General features: G+C 56.6%; 1 protein-coding gene across 8 annotated transcripts in view; it reads left to right on the top strand.

The window, feature by feature from the left end:
- The window catches only part of CACNA1B (calcium voltage-gated channel subunit alpha1 B), a 176,193-nt gene that overhangs the window by 139,340 nt on the left and 14,939 nt on the right, over positions 1–21,914 (top strand). For 5 of the 8 annotated variants that reach the window (XM_044264399.1, XM_044264398.1, XM_044264397.1 and 2 more), the window contains 7 exons: positions 152–157; positions 3,623–3,739; positions 4,077–4,142; positions 5,458–5,549; positions 7,869–8,013; positions 13,122–13,249; positions 18,855–18,951. In XM_044264399.1, coding sequence (XP_044120334.1) covers positions 152–157; positions 3,623–3,739; positions 4,077–4,142; positions 5,458–5,549; positions 7,869–8,013; positions 13,122–13,249; positions 18,855–18,951 — 651 coding nt within the window. The remainder of the gene's footprint in view (positions 1–151; positions 158–3,622; positions 3,740–4,076; positions 4,143–5,457; positions 5,550–7,868; positions 8,014–13,121; positions 13,250–18,854; positions 18,952–21,914) is intronic. The other 3 variants (XM_044264402.1, XM_044264401.1, XM_044264405.1) reach the window with 2 other exon arrangements.

The following is a 21,914-nucleotide window of genomic DNA, read 5'->3' as shown; positions in this document are numbered from 1 at the left end:
CTTGATTTGCCGTAAACTACCTGCTGACTCACGCCATTCAACCAACATACAATGCGAAAACCATGTCTCCGTCTGTATGTTGTGCTCCTGCTCAAACATCCCAATTTGTAAATAACACGCAAATACCCATCCATGAAAACATCACATATAGGAAACGGTTGGTTTCATGACTTTAAACAGTTCTTAAAACCCGTTGCTTTGCTTGCTCTGCTCCTGCTCCTTCTCTTGCGAGGCCTCACCACCGCCTTCCTGAGGCGTGTGGTCAGAGTCTGGCAGTCCCCATCCCCTCTGGTCTCTTCTCCTCAGCATCTGGGGTCCAGGGTGGGCTTCCGAGGGCCCTCCCGGGGACTGTTTGATTCAGGAACTGGCCTTGGGTCTTCTGAGCCAAGTGGATAAGTGCCCAGCCAGTTTTTCCTGTTGGGATTGGGTTCAGAATTGGAGGGATTTTGTAGGGTGTGAGTTTCAGCCTGATCCTGCGGAGTCCATGGTTTCTCTGGCACCATCTCCCTTCTGCTCTGTCCCCATCGAACCCACATACAAAGGTGGTTCTCCCCAGTGGCCTCTGACGATGCCTCCTCTAGCATTCTTCCTGGAATTGCCCTTCGTGGGGAATCCTTCCTGGGCCTCGGGGCTGGAGGGGATTGGAGATTGTATCTCTGTGATTCAGAAGGGGTTGTGTAAGGCCTGACGGGGCGGGAAGAGGGTCTGTCCCCAGAGACAGCAGAGCACCTGGCTCCTGCATCCAGCCTTCACTGGCCTGCTCGTGCGCGCTTGCTCCGTGGGCTCGTGTGGGCTGCGGGCGGCGTGAACTGGGCCTTCCCCCCAGGCCTTCAGGAGTTACCTGACAGGAGAGCAAAGACAGCAGGAGCGGACGAACTGAGACTGTAACTGGAAATTCATATAAAGCAGCAAGTATTTGAGATCCTGTTACAGAAAATGAACATTAATGATCAAGTATTTCGCAAGTGGAGAAGATCTTGAGGTTTTGAGAAAATGCCATTTGATGCAGAAATATTTGAGTCACTCGGGCCCCTCCATGGCTGTTCCCTGTGCCCTTGGGAAGAGCCCCCTGCCCCCGTGCCCTCCTTCTTCAGAGTGCACACAGTCACACAACACGCTGAGCATGTTGGGGTCTGTTCCTCCTCATCGTCCAGCCAGGAAAAAGCCAAGTAGGAGAGCAGTCTGTTGCTCGCTTGCTGGACCTTGCTGCCGGCATGGAGCGTGGTGCCCAACAGATGGGCACAGGGCGCAGGGGATGCCTGTCGGGGTCTGGGGCTCCCCTTTGGGGGGTGTGTGTCACGATGCCTGGCGTGCCTTTAAATCCCTCAAATCTTGATTCCTCAGCATCTGGGCACAACGTCCTAATGTCCCCGTCTGTGGGTGAGGAAGCCAGGGGCTCAGAGGAGCTGGGGACCAGGGTACCCTCAGGGTGAACCATCCGTCATATTGCGGGTTGTGATAATGCCTCTTTGGGGTGCCCTAGACCTTCCCAGTGCCCAGGCAGGTGGCAGTCAGGAAGGGCCTGGCTTTGAAATGTAGGTGATTGAAATGTAGCCTTTGAAATAAGGTACTTGGGGCTCTCTGGTGTGACAGAAACCATGGACTCTGAGAGGACGGGGCAGGCCCTCTCCACCACTGAGGGGCTGGCTGAGGCCAGAGGTGATGACGCTTGGCCATGGGGAGGCTGCTGTGTGCTTGCTGCCCCCCCTCCCCCCGTTCTCCCGCATGCTGGTGCCTGGCAGCTCCCGCCCTGGTGCGGCCCCGGAGTGCTCTGCCTGCCACCCCGTGCTTGGGGTATCTGTGGCTGCTGTCACCATCCGTCCTCATGGCTCTCTCAGGCTGTGTATCTGTGGCCCCCCCACCCCCCTCCCGAGTGCCCCCTGGAGCCCTGAGAAAAGACATCTAGGGGGAGGGGTGAGAGCTCAAGTCTCAGCAAAAAGTAGGCAGGGGCGTGTGAGCTTTGGTTGGTGCACTGACTATGCGCATGATCAGTGCCCTCCCCTGCCTCATTCTGTCCCTTCTTTCTCACCCAGAGCCTCTATTTTCCCAAGAATCTCTAGGTGCCAGTGGCCTGAGCAAAGTCCTTTGGGCTGGGCAGACGCTGACTGTGTTGTAACAGTCTTGGGCCCTCCAGACGCAGGTGGGCAGGTGCGGTCCAAGTGGGGACCTCAGAGGAGGCCAGGCACTTGGCGGCTCCCTCACCTTCCTCTGCAGAGGATTTCCCAGCGCTGTAGACGAGGTCTCCCTTCCACCGCTGTGCCGGTCCTCCCGAGCGGACTGGCTCACCTGCAAACCTGGGGCCCGCAGGACGAGTGTGGGTGTTTCCCGCACCACTGAGATTCTCTTGCCCCAGCGCAGCAAGCAGCTGAGGGAGCTTAGGCAAGCCTGTTTGCCCTCCAGGATCCCACCCCACGGTCCACTTCTGCCTATTGCTGACCCTAGTCAGCACCTCCTTGTGACTACCAGAACTCCTCCCTCGTGGCTCCCACCTCTAGCCCCCCAGCAGAGACAGACTAGAGTCCTCAGCAGCCCCCACCCCAGTGGGAACAAAGGGGCGGACAGGGCTGGGTTGGGGCCACGGTCCTCAGAAGTGGGAGTGAGACCTGCCTGTCCACTGAATGCTTTGTCCCAGCCAGGACCAGCTGGGCAGCCCTGGAGGGGGGACTGTCCCCAGGCTCCGCGCAGCCCCTGCACGTGCTGTCCCATTTGAACATGTCGTGTTCTCTTCTGACTCCACTGGACCACTGAATCTGGCGATACATTGTTTCTAAGCCTGAGCTGCTTGCCTATGTTAGACACCCAGGTGTCAGGGAGCTGTTGTCCTGCGGGCACCTGGTCTCTAAGCAGACAGAGGCCGGGAAGCTGCCCAGGGCCAAAAGCACCCCTACGTCGTCCACCCAGAGCCGTGCTTCCGGAATGGGATGGGCTGATAATTCAAGGTGCCCCTGGGCCCAGATGGAAGGCTCACTCCCCCTCAGATGATGGAGCCATGCTTGACATCCTGGGATCTCTGCCGCTGGGAGCATTCGTGGATTTCCTGAGTGGCTTCCATGGTGTGGGCAGTGGGATCGCCCACACTTACACTTCCTATGGGGACTTGTCTGCAGGCACCATGAGCAGCTCTGGGGGAAATGTTTGCTCCTCTGCCGGGTCCCAGGCAGGCAGGGGCTTTGCTAGCCATGCGGAGAAGGGAAGGGCCCCTCAGAGGCTCTCCGTGGAGAAGCAGCCCTGCCCGGCGCTTGGACGGCTTGGCTGTGTTTCGCAAGAGGCGGTCTACGTTGGAGGCCCATCCACAGGTGGCCTCCCGGCTCCTCTTGGCAGCAAGCAGCTACTTCCGGGAGTTCATCTCTCTCCGTCCCTGTCGGGTGCAGGGGAGCCTAGAGCAGAGGGTTTCCGTTGATTTGCTGCATGAGAAGTGATTGGCAATGACAAGCTTCACTTTCGGAAGGTTTTCTGGTGGCCGATTGCTGCTTCTCTCCTGCAGAGCAGTGACTTTCTGTTTGGTCTCTCTTTGGATCCACTTTCCTTCGGGGCACAGCAGGTCTGGGAGAGGCGGGTGGGAGGTCTGCCGTGGTGGGAGGCTGATCTCCACCGGCTTGAGAACAGCCTGTCTTCCCCACAGAACAATTTCATCAACCTCAGCTTCCTGCGCCTGTTTCGGGCCGCCCGGCTCATCAAGCTGCTCCGCCAAGGCTATACCATCCGCATTCTGCTGTGGACCTTTGTGCAGTCCTTCAAGGTGAGGCCCGGCCCGGCGCTCCGACCCCCGGAGCGGCCCTCCTTCTGGGGGCCCCTTGGTGCCTGTTACCCTGGTGTGGTTTACAGACCTTCTAAGTTGCCCAGACAGCTCCTCGGTCGTGCTCACTGACCCTGTGGCGGGGCGCGCGACTGCTCAGGGATGAAGGAAGCGAGGCCGCCTCTTGGTAGAGGGACTTTGCAGTCAGTGGGGTGGCTCTGCGGCCACTGAGGTCCCAGTGGCCCCAGAGATGCGACCACCATCCCCTCCGCAGACGAGGTCTGAGCCAGGCAGCGGGGCAGCCCCCCGGAGCTGCCTTGCCCTCCGTGTGTCTCCACAGGCCCTGCCCTACGTGTGCCTGCTCATCGCCATGCTGTTCTTCATCTACGCCATCATCGGCATGCAGGTGGGCGCGCTGATGGGACCGGGGGCGGCAGGGCGCTGGTCACGGTCACCAAATGGTACCCGTGACAGAGCGACACTCGGGGAACTTTGCTATGAGGCAGATACCGTTTTCGGGACTTTATGAACTTAACTCTCAGAAAGGCTGTTCTGTCGATGAGGACACTGAGGTTGGGCGCCCCGAGTCTGGGCCTGTCTCCCAGAGTCCTCTAGTGAGGCATAGTCCCCCCGTCTGTGGTACTGTGCTCTGCTGTGCTCCTGAGTAAAACCCCACGGGGCTGTTAGGGTGTCGGTGGGCTCATTGGACTGGGTGCTGGGCCCCCCCTGCCCGTGGAGCTTTGAAGCACATGTGCCTGGTGCTGAGCCCCAGCCGGTCCTTCTCTCAGTCCAGAGAGCTGGCCTGACCCTTTACAGGAGATTGTATGTTCCGGAAGAAAAAGTCAGCAGGATCGAATCGGGTCACTATACTGTCAGATCCAGCTGGGAGAATTTAGATCGCCTTCATTTCCCCAAGAGCCCTTGGTCAGCTGTTTGGAAAAACATTTATGAGACACAAAGCAGTGTTCCAGATTTGAATCTTTGGCATCGGGCCACTTTTCAACAGTAGGGTGGGAGTTGGGTCCCAATGTTAAATTACAGTGGGAGAAGCCACTGTCTCAAAGGTCAGGTGCAAATTGATTTTTAAACTCTGTTTCAGGGAGTGAAAAGCTTCTCTTGCTTTAAAATTTGCTGATATCGGATGCTCTTTAAAATGTATTTTTGGCTGCTTTTTTTTGTGGATGTATAAGACCATAAGGGTCACTGATCTTTGTTTTTGGTGAAGATGTGATAGTTCCCAAGGTTTTCATCCAGATTACAGATTTTAAGCTAAGTATAGTTAATGACTTGTTTGCATTCCTAACCCCAAAAAGAAATCAATTAAAATGGATAAAAAGCCCATTGTGGTATTTGCACAGACACTTAAAAAGAAACTTTCAAGTTGATCTCCTAGCTAGTATCACAATAATTCCCGTCTCAGAGTCACTGATGACAGAGTGAACTTTCTAGTGCGTCCATCTTCCATACAGAGCGGCCCACGTATGCTGAGTTCCGGCCGTGTTTTCACTGGTGTGCAGACTTGTGCCTGCAGACACGTGGAGCTGGGGGGGGCAGGGACACATTTGGCTGGAAGCACGGGCCCCTCCAGCCCCTGCTGCAGTGGAGGTGGCTAAGGGCTGTGTCCTAGGCCTTGTGGGTCCTCACAGGCACACACCCTCCTCTGCCCGGCCGCAGCTCCGGGGTCCCAACAGCACCAGCCTGCAGCCTTCTTTCTCCTTCAGGTTTTTGGAAATATTGCGCTGGATGACGACAGCAGCATCAACCGGCACAACAACTTCCGGACGTTTCTGCAGGCCCTGATGCTGCTGTTCAGGTGTGTTGGTCGGGGGTCAGCACAGGCTTGGGGTCTCCTCCGTTCAGGAGGGACGGGGTGTGTGCCAACCCAGCTCAGGCTGGCCTCCCCTCGGTGGGCCTTCCCAGCTGCTTCTCCCCTTTTCTTGGTATCCTTCCCTAAGGGTTCCTGGGCCTCAGGGCAGACGGAACGCAAGCCCCCAAGGGAGGTCAACCTGAGAGCCCCAGGTGTGAGGCTGGCCTTGACCACCTCGGCTCAGGTCCCCGGTGGTGGCCAGAAGGCCTTAGTGAGGCTGCGGCCACGGGTCCGGGAGGACAGAAGGTGTCCAGCAGGATCTTCTTTGGTGTGCTGGCTGTCAGCTTTCCATCTGCTTACCTTGTTGACTGCAGGGTCTGTGGGACTGGGGGAAGCAGGGCAATGGGGCTGCTGCTGATGGCGAGTGTGCTACTTAGTGACCCAAGGGACTCAGCTGGCCAGACCCGCTGGTGTGAGTGTGCCTCCAGCTGCCCCCGGGGCTCACAGGACTGCAGTTCCCTAGGCCTTCCATCCCAAGTCCAGCATCAGAGTGGCTTGGTCCTGGCTCAAGTGCCTCCCGGTGAGGATGTGCTCGGGAGGCCTGGGGGCACCTGTTGTTCTGAGACGTGACACACTCTCCGCAGACTGGGGGCTGTTGACCCTCCCGGTTTGGGGGCTCCCCGCCTCCAGAGTCTCCTTTTGTAAGGCAAGCCCACCACCGTGACCCTCGGAGGGAAGAAAGGAGCTCTTTGGAGGGACTTGGGGAGCAGGGGGGCTGACACAAGATACCACCCGGGGCTCCTTCTTGAGGTTCCCACATGTGTGTTTCTTTTCTTTCTTTTTTTTTTTTTTAAAGATTTTATTTATTTATTTGACAGACAGAGATCACAAGCAGGCAGAGAGGCAGAGAGAGAGGAGGAAGCAGGCTCCCCGCTGAGCAAAGAGCCTGATGAGGGGCTCGATCCCAGGACCCTGGGATCATGACCTGAGCCGAAGGCAGCAGGTTAACCCACTGAGCCACCCAGGCGCCCCCACATGTGTGTTTCTTTATGCAAATGTTTGTAAGGCCTAAACTGGGGGAGCCCCACACAGTTAGTCGCAGGCAGGGCCTGTGGGGTTCTTTCCATGGAGGGAGAGCAGACGGGTCTGCTTTGCTAGGCTGCCCGGAGAGAGTTGGCTGACTCTTGTTCTTTCAGTCAGAGGCCTGCACTTTCTCCAATGACATCGTCTCTCCAGACTTTAGCTGTTACGTTCGTTTCATCTTCGTCTGTTAACGTCCTGCCTCAGGCTGCAATAGCGAGGGCAGCCTCTGAACCAGCCGCAGCTGGAAGTCTTTGTCCTCAAAGATCTCTTTTCCTCCCTGATCTCTGAGTCACATAGGGATGCCCATGTCAGTGAGGCCTGGCACAGGACAGCTGCCCTGCAGGAAAAGCCCTGGCCACTGGTGATGGACAGTGGGCTCGCTTGTGCCCAGAGCTGGCCACACGGGCACACCAGGTGGGGGGCACCCAGGTCTCTGGTCTACCTGCAAGTCTGCGGGACCTCTGGCCCCCGTTCTGACTGCATATTGGGGACAAAAGTCCATGAGGAAGGTACTCCATGGTGGCCGCTCAGGGCGGTGGGGTTGTTCTTGGAGTGTTCCAGAAGCAGCAGACGCTGGTGTGGCTGGAGTGGGCTGAGCAGAGGCCACTGAGAGAGAACAGGCCGCGGGCTGCACGGGGTTGCGGCAGTTGTGTGCATTTTGCATTTGCAGCGAGCTGGGGGGTTGTTGAGAGAAGTGACCTGCTCTCACCTGTGTTTGTTGGACCCACTTGGGTGGTGGGGGCTGTGGAGCAGGAAAAGCCACTCGGAAGCTGTTGCAAAGCTCAGGGAAGGTGATGGTTGCCCAACCCAGGGTGGCGAGAGGCAGTTAGGATCCAGCTGTTCTTTGGAGGTAGAGGAGCGGATGAACAGGGGTGGTGAGAGGGAGTGGAGGCAGGGATGACTGAGACCTGTTTGGCCTGAGGAACTGGAGGGGTGGTGTCCCCACTTGTTGAATCAAGGAGGGCTGGGACGGCACCTGCTGTGGGAGGGGCCAGGAACGGCTGCGTTGGCTTCGAGGGGCCCAGAGGTCCTGGAGGGGCACTCACCATGGCGCTGGCTTCTGGTGCACTGCCTTATTTTCAGTAACTAGTTCTTTCGAGGTTAATGATCAGTTTTCAAACCTAATGCCAGAGGATTCTGGGCCCAGGGAGGGTGTGCACTGGAGCCCGCTCTTCTAGGAACCCTTCTCTGGCTGGTCTGGCCCTTCGTTCGTGGGCCTCACGGCTCTGCCCTTCTTCTTAGGAGTGCCACGGGGGAGGCCTGGCATGAGATCATGCTGTCCTGTCTCAGCAGCCAGGCCTGTGACGAGCACGCGAATGCCAGTGAGTGTGGGAGTGACTTCGCCTACTTTTACTTCGTCTCCTTCATCTTCCTTTGCTCCTTTCTGGTAAGTGCTGGTCACTGTGCCCATGTGTCCACCTGTCTCAGTCCGTCTCAGGTCCCCCACGCCTCTCACAGACCCTGATACTGATTCATGTCTCGTTGCAAGCTGATTCCGTGTAGATGGTCCTGCGTCTCCGGAGACGATGACCTGTAGAAGGACCCACTCTGTGATGAGCTCCTGTGAGCCTTTCCTTCTCAGAAAGGGTTTTAAGTTTCCACAGGACACCTGTCCTTTAGCCTTTAGCCTCTGTCACAGTGGTGAGTTACAGAGAAGCAGCACTCCAGCCAGCGTGCCTGGGGTGGACGAGCCTTGGGAACTGGGGTGGTGGGGAGCTCAGTGGACTGGGTCCTGGGGGCGTGGATTTTGTTCCAGGTCAGCAGACACCTCTGGGAAACTTGGAGCAGGGGCATGACACAGTCTGGCACACGTTTCCAAACCTTGCTCTGGCTTCTGCTCAGGAGAGGCTGAAGAGTGACCGGGGAGGTGGCTGGAGATGAGGTGCCTAGACAAGGGTGGGGACCAGCAGGACGGGAGATTAAGCATGGGCGTGAGAGCAAACGAGGAAGAAAGCAGCCCCTGCAGCCTGCTGGTGCGCTGGAGAGAAGCCTTCGTCCACGGCCAGCGGGGGTGTCAGGTGGTGCGGCGGCTGTGGAAGTCAGCATGGCAGCTCCTCCATAAGGGAACAGCAGAGCGGCCGTCTGGTCCAGCAGCTGCACTCCGGGCACACGCCAGAGCTGAGGGCGGGGCCTCAAGCCAGTGTTTGTACACACACGTGTGCAGCAGCATCATTCACAGTGGCCTGGAGGCAGAAGCAACCAAAGTGCCCTCCAGGGAGTGAGTGGTTGTGACCTGGACACACAAGGGAGTACAATTCGGCCTTAGGAAGAGAGGCTCTTCTGACCCATGCTACGGTGTGGATGGCCTGTGAACTTAGGATGCTAAGAGAAAGAAACCAGTGGCAAAAGGAGAAGTAACGTCATGGTTTCAGCTGTCTGAGGTCCTTAGAGCAGGGAAGCTCGTAGAGACCGAGAGCAGGCACCGGGGACTGGGGGAGGGGATGGGGATTAGTGTTTCGTGGGGGCAGGGTTTCGGCTGGGGAAGATGGAAGAGTTCTGGGGACAGGTGGTGGGGATGGTGCCCCTCAGCTGTGCACTTCAGAGTGATTAAATCGGAAGCTCGTTGCTATGTATGTTTTCCCAAATTCAGAAAATGGTCTTAAAGAAGAATTAACATAAATCCTATTCAAACTCTTTTTATTTTTAGAGGGGGCGGGCAGATGGAGAGAGAGAGAATCCCAAGCAGACTCCATGCTGATTGCGGAGCCTGACGTGGGGCTTGATCTCATGACCCTGAGATCGTGACCTGAGCTGAAACCAAGACTGGGAAGGACGCTTAACTGGCTGAGCCCCCCAAGGGTCCCTTACTCAAACTCTTACAAAAAGTAGAAGAAGAGAAACATCTAACAAATCCTGTGATGCTGCCACTATACTAATACTGAAAGCAGGAATGATGCCACAAGAAAGATAGCTACAGACCAACGTCCGTGCTCAGTGCGCAGTAAGGGTCCTGAACAGAAGACTAGCACACCGGCTCCCATAGCACGTTAAGGGTTAGACACGGTGATCAGGCGGGATTTATCCCAGGAGTGCAGGGATGCATCTTCAACATACAGAGACTGACCGATGTGATGAGGGAAAAAACTCACATGATTATCTCAATAGATGCAGAAAAGCATTTGACAAAATTCAACACCCTTTCCTGACAAAAGCACTTAGCAGACTCAGAACAGAAGGGAACTTCTGTAACGTGATGAAGGGCATTTATGAAAATCTACAGTTCACATTAAACTCAGTGACGAAGGACTATAAACTTTTCCTCCAAATATCAGGAACTAGACAAGGATCCCACTTCCTTATCACTTCTACTCAGCATTGTGCTGGAAATCCTAGTTAGAGGAGTTAGGCAAGGAAAAGAAATAAAAAGCACCCAAATTGGAGAGGAAACGGTAAAGCTATCTCTATTTGCCAAAGATATGATGGTATATGTAGAACATCTTGAAGAACACACAGGCACACACGCGCACGCACACACAGTGCTAGAACTAATAAATGAGTTAATCAAAGCCTCAGAGTACAAAATCAATACATAAAAGTCAATTACGTTTCTGTGTACCAGCAATAAACAACCTGAAAAGGAAATTAAGGAAATAATTCCATTTCTAGTAGCATCCAAAGGGATAAAATACCTAGGAATAAATATCCGTGAAGATGAAAACCTTAAATAAGTTAAAGAAGACCTAATTAAGTGGAAAGACCTGCAGGCCCATGGATCCGAAGACTTAATGTTGGTGAGGTGGAGATGACCCCACAGAGTGAGCTCCAGATTCAGTGTGGTCCCTGTCAGAGCTCCAGGGCCCTTTCTACAGGAATGGGAAAGCTGATCCTCAAATTCATATGGAATGACAAGGAGCCCCAAATAACAAAAAAATCTTGAAAATTAAAGATCAAGTGAGAGAACCCATGTTTCCCTATTACAAAACTTACTGTAAAGGTACCATGAGTCAGAATAATGTGGCTGAAGAGACACTTCTCCAAAGAAGTCATACAGATGACCAGGAGGTACATGAAAAGGTGCTCAGTGTCACTGTCGTCAGGGAAATGCACATCAAGACAACAGCGACCATCGCCTCGTACATTTAAAATGGACTATCATGGAGAAGACAAGAGGTGGCAGGTGTTGGCGAAGATGTGGAGAAAAGTGAACCGCTGTATTTGGTCAGTAGGAATTAAATTGGTACAGTCACTATGGAAAACAGTATATATGTTCCTCAAAAAATAAAAAATGGAGCTAAGATATGATCCAGCAATCCCACTTTTGGGTATACATCCAAATGGAAGGAGAAGAGGATATTGAAGACAGATCTGCATGCCCACGTTCACTGCAGCATTTCTCACAATAGACAAGGTATGGAAACAACCCAAGTGTTCATCAGTGGATGAGCAGATAAGGAGGACTTGGTATGTACACACACACACACACACACACACACACACAGTATTCAGCCATGGGAAAGAAGGAACTCCTTCTGTCATTTGTGACAACATGGATGGATCTTGAAGGCATTGTGCTAGGTGAAAAAGGCCAGACAGAAAAAGACAAATACTGCATATATCACTTACCTGTGGAATTTCTTTTGGAAGCCAAACCATAGAAACAGAGAGTCGAAGAACTGTTCCCAGGGACTGGAGAGTTGGGGAAGTAGGGATAAGTTGCAGAAAGGGTGCACACCTTCAGCTCTAATATGAATAAAGTCCGAAAATGTGAAGTAAAACATGGTGACTATAGCTGATAACATGCATTGCATAACTGAAATTTTCTAGAGGGCAGAATGTAAATATTCTATCAAAAATATTTGATGGACGTGTTAGCTAGATGGCAGGGGTGCTTTGACGTGTGTGTGTGTAGAGACTAGAATATGTACTGTAAGTATCTTATAATTATGTCAGTCACCTTTATCTCAGTAAGGCTGATGCCGGGGACAGTAGGTGCTGGCATAAGGATAGACCAAATATTCCAGAAATAAATCCAAATATCTATGGACGGTTGATTTTTGACGCGGATGCCAAAGCTGCTCGGTGTGGCAAGAACAGTTTCTCTGACACATCGCAAAGAGACAACCAGATGTCCACATGTGGAAAAAAAGAAGATGGACCCCTACCTCACCCCATATACAAAAATGAACCTAGAACTTGTAAAAGACCTAAATGTAGGAGCTAACACTACAAAGCTCTTAGAAGAAAGCATGGGGGCAGCTCGGATTTGTCGAAGGATTCTTAGATTTGACGCCAAAATCACAAGCAACAAAAGAGAAAAATAAATTAGACTACTCAAAATTAAACACTTTTGTGTGTCAAAGGGGATTATAAGAAATGTGAAAATGCAATCTAAGGAATGGGAGAAAATATTTACTAATTGCATATTTTTAAGGGGATAATATCCAAAACAGATAAAGAACTCTCAGAACTGCAAAAGACAAGGATAAAAAAAAAATGGGCAAAGAATCAGAATAGACATTTTTGGCCAGAAGGTATACAAAGTGGCCAAAAAGCACATGAAGATATTCATCATCTTTGGACTAAATTAAGGAAACTCAGAACCACACACTTGCTTCACACTCACTGGGATGGCTACAATAATAATAATTTTTTTAATGGAAAATAACCAGTATTGTCAGGCACGTGGAGAATTGTGACTCTTGCGCATTTCAGTAGGAATGTAAAATGCATCAGCTTCTGTGGAAAACAGTAAAGCCTTCAGGTGGCAACAACCCAAATGTCCTTCCGTGGGTGGACAGAGAAACACACTGCTGTGGCCCCCAGGGGATGTTATTCAGCCCTAGCACGCCGTGCGGTTCTGCCCCCGACGACTGGGTGAGGCTCATGGGAAGCGGAGAAGCTGGGCCCGGGAGGCCCTCGATGGCCCTGTGCTGAGGGACTCCTCTTGCATGAAGCACCGCAAGGAGACAGGCCTGTGGGTGCCGAACAGACACTGTAGGGAAGGGGGACAAGTGAGCGGCTCCTTCTGGCACAAGGCGTTTTCTGGGGTGATAAAGAATTTTTGAAACTCGAGGGGTGGTTGACTGATGTTGCGAATAAGTAAAGCCTCTGGATTGTGAAATATTGAATGTATGTTCTGTGAATTTCAACTCAATTAAAGGGGAAAAGAAGCCAAGCTTTTGGCCGCCAGAGTCTAAACCCCTAACTCCAAAGTCGCTGCTTCCCTTGACAGCCAGCTGGGAGGGGACGGTGGTGACGGGAGGTGGGGCAGCTCGGTGTGCGGACGTGGGGCGGGGGTGGGGGAGGTGGGGAGGTGGGGGGGGGGGGGTGCTCGGGAGAGTTGGCGGGATCTAGTCCCAGGGCAGGGGCCGCCGCAGGGGTGGTGGTGGTAGGGTGGAGGGCAGAGGCTGCGGGGAAGCAGGGCTGGCTCCGGCTGAGCTGCAGTGGCCTCTGCTGCTACGGTGGTTTCACACAGACTTTGGCAGGAGGGGAAGGGCTAGAGTAGAGGGCAGGCTGAGGTCTCCTATGTCACCCCTTCTCCTTCCTGTCCTGCAGATGTTGAACCTCTTTGTGGCCGTGATCATGGACAATTTTGAGTACCTTACACGGGACTCTTCCATCCTAGGGCCTCACCACCTGGACGAGTTCATCCGGGTCTGGGCTGAGTACGACCCGGCCGCGTGGTGAGTGGCCCCCGTGCTCCGTGGTCCTCAGGGTGGTCCGTGCCACGGAGCTCAGAACAAGGCTGGGGGGCTTCAGACCTATGTCATGTGAGGTCTGTCCCTCAGTTCTCGGTGGGGCCCGCGTAGGGTGGTGCTAGGTCCCCCTCTGGGTGGCACGCTCCTTCTCATGCCCACGGTGCTTTCACACAGCTCCCTGGGCAGAGAAAAGCTCCAGGAGACCCTCAGCCCAGCCCTTAGCAGCTTCTGAGGGGTCTGTGAGGCTCAGGGCTCTTGTGGAAGGGGAGCATATGGTCTCCCCGCGGGTCTGTCATGTGAGGAGCGTGGAAGAGGGTGTGGACACAGCAGGAGGGCCTTCCCCCGGGGCCTCCCCATCCTCATGAAGCTTGGAGGCCTTCATGGCACAAATGACATTCTTCCTGCCCATGGGCTCAGGCCTCTCCCTCTCTGCCATCGCCCTTGGGAACAGGAGCCAACACGCACCTGTGTCCCCAGCCCAGGCTGCCAATAGCAGGCGCTCGGTGAACTTTTACTGACATCAAAGGAGCTACCAGGCAGGGTCTAGTATGCTGGAGACCCTCTGGTCCTGGTGGGTAAGGTTACTGTCTTGCGTCAGGTGAGGGGTGGCTCATTTCCAGACAGCAAGGGTGTCGTGAGGGGACCGGCTGGGGCTAAAATGTTGTTCCGTGGTCCGCGTGAGAGTCCCGCACACAGGGACTGCTCTTACCCTCGGGGTCCGCGGAGCAGCGCGGACTCACTGTCTGCCCGTCTGTCTGTTCCTTCATCCGTCGCTCCTCACTGGCTTATGCACTCATTCACGCTCTCAAGCAGGTTCTTGAGTAGTTATTCAGGGCGCGCTCTCGGCAAGGCCGCCAGGACGTGGAGGGGCCGAGAGCCCTGGCAGCTGGGGAAGGCACGGGCCTGCTCCCCGCCTCGGTCATGGTGAGCGCCAGCAGACGCGAATGCGAACGGGCAGGCGTCCGTCCCTCCCACGCTTGGAGGCAAGGGGAAGTCTGGGAAGACGGGCTGTGGCCACTCCCACGTCCTCTCTCTGTGGCTCCCCAGCCTGCCTGTGCCCCCTCACGAAGCTCTGGGTGTGGTCACCCCGTGTGGTAGAGGCCTGGGGCCGATGGTCAGTGTCATCATGGTCAGGACCCTACGGCCCACGGATGGCCCGAGCTCCTACCTGTGTTTCCCTCAACGGAAACTCAGTGAGGGGATCAGGTGCTCTGACCCCAGGGCCCAGAAGGCCTGGGGGCTTGCAGGGCTCCCTCAGCCTCCTTTCCTGCAGCCTTCCTGGAGCCCCTACCGCATCCCAGGAAGGTCCGGAGGTTGCTGCGGGAGACACTTCCCGGGCTGGCGTGCCCTGAGACCACGGGCAGCACCCGCAACCCTCGGGCATTGCTGTGCCCATAGTGTTTCTGGGTGTTCTCCATTGTGAATCTTTTGCCATTTTCACACATTGCCGAGTGAGTGTAGCTGTTACTTAACATTTCATGGTGTAGGTGACTGTTTCCGTGGCCTTGGGGAGTCCTGCCACTGTGCTGATGTGCCACCATGCTGGGCCTGCCATGCCCAGTCTCGTTCTGGGGGCAGGTGGGGGTTCTCTGGTCAGGCCAGAGGGCAGGGGAGACTCCAAGCGAGGCTCTTCCCAGGAGGGGCCTCTGGACCATGGGATCAAGCGATGCAGCTGTTTGCGGCACAGTGTTTCTGGTGGTTGTGTTACCGGGAAGCGGAGATACTGTGTGTTGTGACTTGGACGTATGTCCACGTGGGCAGGACAGACGCAGGTTGGTGCAGGCCTGTGAGAGGGGAGGACTTCTCCCAAATCTTTATGAACTGCAGACCCAGGACTTCCCCTAGTCCAGCCGCAGGGGGAGCAGAATGAGGACAGACAGGAAATGGACCAGGGCCGGACTGTGGTGTTGTGATGGCTCAGACTTCCTGAAATCCAGAGTTAGGAAAACGGGGCCTCTGGAAGGCAGAGGCCATTGGGAGTGTGGTCAAGAAAGTCTGTGGAAGAGTAGACAGCAGATGGAAGCCTCGTGCCAGAGGTGGCCTCTGTGAAACCGCACACAAGCCCGTGGTCTGAAGTCACATGGACGTGACCAACAGCTGACGCTCAGCCTTGCTGCTCCCACATGTGCCTGGGGCTGAAAACAGAGCTTGCCTCCAGATGGCAGGGGCCAAGGGAAGGCCCAGCAGAGGCCACTAAGCAGACCGTGTCCTGGGCACAGGAGCAAGGAGAGTGCTTGAGCCCTTCCTAGCCCGTGTGGTAGGCGCATGGTTGTGGTCATCGTTGTCCGGGGCGGCCACTCTGCTGCCTCCTGGTTCTTGGAGAAACTTAAAAAACAACAGAACTTTGTGAAATTTCCATGCTTTCATGTGCGTGCGTGTGTGTGCGTGCGTGCGTGTGTGTGTGTGTGTGTGTTTGTACCTGTGTGGCTCTGGGAGTGTGTGCACAGTGCATATGTGCGGGGGTGTTTTTGTGTGGGTACGTGTACAGGTCTGTACACACGTGGCGTGCATATGTGCATGTGTACAGCAGACATATACGTGTGCACATGCGCACATGCTTGTGTGTACATGTACGGGTACACACCCATGTGACTGCAGACATTTGAGTGCAGTGACGTTTGTGTGCTCCTGTGTGTGTTCGTGTGCACGTGTGTGTGAACGCCTGTGTGAGTGTACAAGGCATGCTTGTGTGTGTACACGCGTGTGGACGCAGGTGTGCGTGGGCATGGAGATGAAGAAGGCACGGGGTTGTTGCTTTCTGGTGCTGCCCTCCCCCATCTTCGTGTTGCTTCACTTTGTGGTGGTGTGGACCCTCGAAAGGAGCATCACATCCCACCTGTGTGCGGTCTGTCTGCTCGTCTCTGTGCTCATCCATCTGCCCGTCACCGTTCCGGAGCCTCCGCAGTGTGCCGGGGGCCGGGGGTGTGTAGGCGAAGCAGGCTCGTGCTCTCGGGACGCTGGGTGCGGCAGCACTGGGGGAGATCAGGGGAGCTGTAGTGGGAGCCCAGCTGTTTGGGGAGGGAGAGACCCCATCTGCCTGGTGAGTCAGAGGAGGTGGCATTTGAGGCAGGATGGACAGAGCTCCGGAGAAGCAGGTGGGGCAGGGCTGAAGGGAAGGGGGTCTGATTGTGTCTGATGGAGAAGGAACACATCACTAAGGGGCCGGAAGGGTGGCTGGGACAGGCGGAGAAGGTCTCGAACTTCAGGACAGACCGTAGCTTTGACTGAATAGACAGCGAGGACAGTGTTTGAGTCGAGACGACGGTCTTGTTCCCCCACCTTCCATCTGGTGCCCTCTGAGGGGTTTGATGGTGGAAGAGAGAAGACAAGCCAAAGAACAGGCTGCGCATTGGGTTGGGTGATTACCGGGGCTGGGGGCTTCCCCATGCTTCCAGACCCTTTGTGATGATGCTCTGTGTCCAGTGAAGTTAGCGAGCACCTTGGGTGAGGCAGAATGGGGCTTCCTCTTTCTTCCCTTTTTTCCAGAAGTTTGGATCTGATTGGACAGGAAAGAGAAACATGTGTTGGCTGAGGTGCCAACCCTGGGACAAGGGGGTTCTTAGCTGGACCAGCAGATTCCGGGAGATTTGGGAGGTGGGGACCGTCAGGAGAGCCAGACACAGGGTCTCAGGCACTCGGGGAGCAAGAGTAGGGGCTGCCGGAGAGGGTGGGGGAGCAGGACCCAGGGAGAGGTGGACCAGTGGTTCCAGTGTGTGCACGGTGGGGGCTGGGGGCCTGGGCCGGCCGTGTTCCGTGTGGTGTGTCTCCCGCCTGCCTCAGGCTCGGACACTGTCTTGGGGCTGCCACGCTTCCTGGGGCTGTCGGAGCCCCAGGGTCCCCTGCAGGGGGCTGCCTGTCCAGCCGCGGGGCTCCTCTTCCTGCCGCAGGCTGGGTGGGTGGGCGGGGCGGGCTCAGCTGCCTTGGTTGCTGTAACCTGTGACATTTCCTTTCCAGTTGCCGGATTCATTATAAGGATATGTACAGTTTGTTGCGTTGTATTACGCCACCCGTTGGCTTAGGGAAGAGCTGCCCTCGTAGGTTGGCCTACAAGGTTTGCGACTTCAGAGCCTCCATCCCACATACTCTCCCCTGCCCGAAATGCAGACACAGCACACACTCCCTGCCTGGTTTGGGAATGACAACACCTCACCTCTCTTTCCTCCTGCCCTGCCCTGCCCGCACTCCAACCTCCTGGACGCTTCGGTCCCCCATCTGATCTCCTGACCCCTCCAGCTGGCCGGGGAGAGGCAGCCTTCTGAGGCAGTGCACACGGAGCTTTCTGGCTGGGCCTTGAGGGCAGGGGTCGGCTGCTGGGTGGGAGCTGGGGGCCAGGCCCTGCCTGTGCCCAAGGAAGCAGCTGTCTCACCTGGCTTTGCCTCCAGGCTCTCAAGGGTGGGCTGATGGTCAGACAGGCTGGAGGCCAAGGGCCCCAGAGGCGGAGAGCATGGGCACAAGCAGACCAGGAGCAGCTGCCCCTCCCAGTCCGAAGAGCCCAACAACCCAGGGGTTTCTGGTCCCTGAGGGAGGCGAGGGCAGAGGCAGTGGAGGCCCAAGGATGGGCTCTCCTGCTTCACCTCTGGATCGATCCACTCAGCCAAGGCTGGGCACCCTGGAAGGAGGGCCAGGCCCTGGGACAGTTGTTCCTGCCAGGGAAAAGCTGTCCCTTTTTTGTCCTGGGAGGCCTGCACCTGACCATGTCTCTGGGACCCCGAGCAGGTCCCATAGGCAGGTGTGCCTGGGGGTGGAGTTGAGGCTGCAGGCCTGGTGGCCTGTCTCCCTCTGGAAGACACAGTCAGCAGCCGCAGACACCTCCCTGGATCTGGAGCCGGGTCCCGTCTGTGGGCCCCAGCCCTGTTCCTGGCGTGCTGCCGGGAGGGAGCAAGAGTGGCTCCAAGCCACTTCCGACCCCAGCTGCCCACCGCGCCCCCCCTCACCGGCCCCCGCAGTCTCCCATTTCCTGCCCAGCCCTGACTCCCAGCAGCAGCCCTGCCCTGGGCAGCCTCGGGCGTCTCTGGGCTTGGAGCAGGACTCACCCGTCCAGTTTGTGTCAAGAGCCTCTGGGCAGAACAACGTGGCTCCCACTCGAGTTTTCTGGCCTGTTTTAGATTTTTCTCCACTTTTTAGCCTCCAGGCTAACTTGGAAGCAAATTGAGCGTAAGGAACGCTGGCGTTTCTGCCGTGGTTCTCAGGCCGGCCTCCTGGGTCAGGCACCAGCTCTCCCGGCATGGTGAAACGGCGCTTTTCCAATTTGGCATTATCTGTGGCTTCTAAAAGCGTAAAATCCGAAGTTGACAACCCAAAGCCGCCCCGATGCAGCCCTTCCTCATCCCTCCATGTTCATTAGCTCAGATGTCACCCCTGCCCGCTGCCCTGCGTGGGGCTGGAGTGTGGAGGTGAGGCTGGGAGGGGCAAGGAGGGGATCGAGTCAAGCAGAAAAGTCCCTCATTTTGCGTATTTTGACTTTCGGCCTGTAATCTGACGCTGGTTAACTGGATCTGTTTTCTTGTCTGCTTCCTCCCCCCTCCCCTCCTGCCGCACCCCTTCCTGTGGACCCCACCCTCGCCTCTGCCTCTCTGGGCCGGGTCTCCAGTGGGCGCATCAGTTACAATGACATGTTTGAGATGCTGAAACACATGTCCCCACCCCTGGGGCTGGGGAAGAAATGCCCTGCTCGAGTTGCATACAAGGTAGACCCCGACCCTGCACCCCGAGGCTGGCTGTGCTGGGGATGGCCTCCGGTCTCCTCTGGGGGCTTATCCGTCTGTCTGTCTGCCGCTCTGCTGTCTCACTGTTTCTTCCTTTTCTCCGCTCCAACCACGTCCTCTACCTTCCCAGACAGAGGGACATGGATACCACGATGGTGTCTGCAGCCGCCCCTTGTTCCCGCCGGTCTGCCCACCCTGAGAGGCCCTGAGAGGCTCAGGAAGACAGAGGCGGAGCCCTCCCCCTGCCTTTCTTCCCTTTCCTTCTCTTTCCTGGAAATGACGGGACAGACCACCTTCTTGACAGAAGCTGCTTTTGTTCTGGGCCCAGGATGGCACTCAGCTTCTCTGTCCCGTAAGCGCCTGATGAAGGTGCAGGTATCCAGCCCTTCAGGTCTGACCCTGGGGTGATAGGGCTCTGCAGGGCCTCTGGCACTTAGGAGGAGCCCACACCCAGCTCCACACGTGCAGAACTTCTTGGGGTCTGGGCTGCCGTCAGCCTGGGGAGGAAGCATCCCCACAGTGGGAAGGAGGCACTGTGGCATTAAGAAGGAAGAGGACGCCAGGGAGAGGCGTCCTGCTGCCATTCCTGGGGCTTCAGAGGGCTGCTACAGGGTAAGGAGAGCCTCAGGGGCTCAGGTGGTCCCAAGCCCCCGCCCTCCAATGCCCAGGAGGCTGAGCTGCAATGAGGGGGTAAACTGAGGGACACCTCCTGGCATCCCTCTTTAGGAGGCGAGCAGGTCACGTGGCCCAGCCCACAGCCTGCTCCCATCTGCCCATGTGTCCTTAGCCCCCCTTTGGTGTATAGGCACCTTCCATCCGTCCAGCAACCCCCCCACCTGCCGCCCAGCCCTGAGAGTCCTCCTGCAGCTCCTGCTGCTCCCAGAAAACAGAGCCAGCCGGAGTCCTGCGACTCAGCCAGCGTGTGTCTGGAGGCTCCCTGCCCCCATCCTCTCTCTGAGCAAGCCTCCCAGCAGAGCCCTCACCTCTCTGGTTCTGTCCACGCTGTCTGTGCTCCAGGTCTGGGCCTGTCTCTGTCACCTGGCCCAGCACAGCCTTCGGAAGCTAAGCAGTTGTCCCTCAAGCCGGCGGCAGACGCCTCTGCTCTCTTCCTCAGCCCTCCCCTGCCTGGCCTGCACGTTGTGCCTGCCTGGAGGCCTGCATGTGTGGCCATAGCTTTGTTCCCAAGAAGGAGAGTTCTGTCCAGACCGGCACCTGGGGTTGGGCTGGGCATGCAGGGCCCCGATGGGCTAGCCTTTTGGGCCCCTCCCCAGTTCTGCTGGCCGGTTCCAAGGTGCTGGTCAGGAAGAGACCAGGGGCGGCAGCAGGCTGAGTGGGAATGGAGGGGCGTAGAGAGCTGGGGAGGGTGCAGGAGAAGGGCAGAGTGCTGTGACCAGGAGGGTCTCGGCCCAGGGCAGAGATGCCTGTCTATTTGCCCTGGCCTTGTCCTGCTGCCGCTTCCTGAGATCCTGGCCCTTCTAGGGCCTAGTCAGGCAGAGGAGAGCCTCTGGTGAAGGTGCCTTGGACAGAGCTCTCTTCTCTTGGTGATCACCTGCTCGCCCCTCCATGCTGGTACCCAACTCCCTGACCCGCTGGAGAGGAATCCCTCTGCCTCTCCTTCTGTCATCGGTGCCGGTCTACAGGGACACCGTGCTCTGGAAAGCCCATTTTCCTGGTGTGCGTCACACAGGTTATGTGTGTGGTCCTGGGACCATGAGTGGGTGTGCCAGGTGGGGCTTTGCCAGCATTCAAGGGGGCAGAGTCTAGGCTCATGTCTCCAACCACCCAACCTCTATTAGATTGAGGATTGGATTTAGGGCCGAGACACTGGGGACAGGGCTGAGGGCCCTCCCCAAAGGCACTGCTGTGTCATAGGGTATGGGCTTGGCAGAGGACAGGCAGAGCCCAGGGAGGGACCCTGCGTCCTCGTCTCTAGCTCTTGTCTTGCGGCAGAGGACAAGAGACTGCTGAGAGGTGACTGGTGGGTCACGGTCCCCTAGGGCTCCAGCCGGCCAGCTGGGTGACCTGCCATGCTGAGGCCATTCCAGACACACTGGGGACACTTTTCTTCCTAGACATCACATAAGTTCTCAGAGCCTCGGGCTCCGGGTAGCTGTTGGCTGTTCCTGGAGGTCTGTGGGATGGACACTCGTCTGTCTCCCACGGTTCTGTCCTTGAAAAATGAGGAGAGGAGAGGGGCGGTTCACCTGCTGGGGAAACAGGGAGTCCAGCAGCAGGACGCTGCCCCCCGTCTGCTCCGGAGTACTTGTACTCCTGTGCGGTCGTCTTGAGCCTCTCCCGAGGAGCCTTCACGTTGGCTCTGGGCAGTCCCATCGGCTCTGGGTCCTTCTGACTGGAAGGTGCTGGCTGCCTCTTCCAGGTCCCCTGGCTGGGTGGCGAGAGACGAAGCCTTCCTGGGTGGAGCGAGGCCTCACTGGGAGCTGGAGCTCAGGGCTGTGCTCATGGCTAACCTGCCTTTTGTCCAGGGCTCCGGGCTGCCGGTGGAACGGGTGACCCTGGGCAGAGCAGTAAGGACGGGGGTCTTCCCGCCCATCTGTGGGCCATCCCAGGGCACCCCAGCCTCAGTTCTGCAGCCCAGACCCCTCCCTCTTGAGCCCAGGCCACATGCCCCTTACTCCAGCCTCGGGCAGGGGTCCTTCCGGCTGAGCACATGCCTGTTCTTTCAGAGGGACCCAGCCTTCTGGCTTGGTGCGATGCGACAGTCTTTACCCGGATGTCCCTTTGTCTGTGGATGGGTGAAGCCTCAGCTCCGGTGAGGGTGGGGGTCCAAGGGTGAGTGTGAATGCTGGCAAAACTCCCAGCCACCCAACTTTGCTTGGGCCTGGGCACCTGCAGGAGCCACCCCCAGGAGAAGCCCAGCCTCTAGGGGCCTCCAGCACCTTGTAGTCCCATGGTGGAGGGACCCTGGTAAGCCTGGCCCTGACCTG

The sequence above is a fragment of the Neovison vison genome, chromosome 9 (genome assembly GCF_020171115.1).
Source record: "Neovison vison isolate M4711 chromosome 9, ASM_NN_V1, whole genome shotgun sequence".
Lineage (NCBI taxonomy): Eukaryota > Metazoa > Chordata > Mammalia > Carnivora > Mustelidae > Neogale > Neogale vison.
This window is presented reverse-complemented; position numbering and strand designations above follow the sequence as displayed.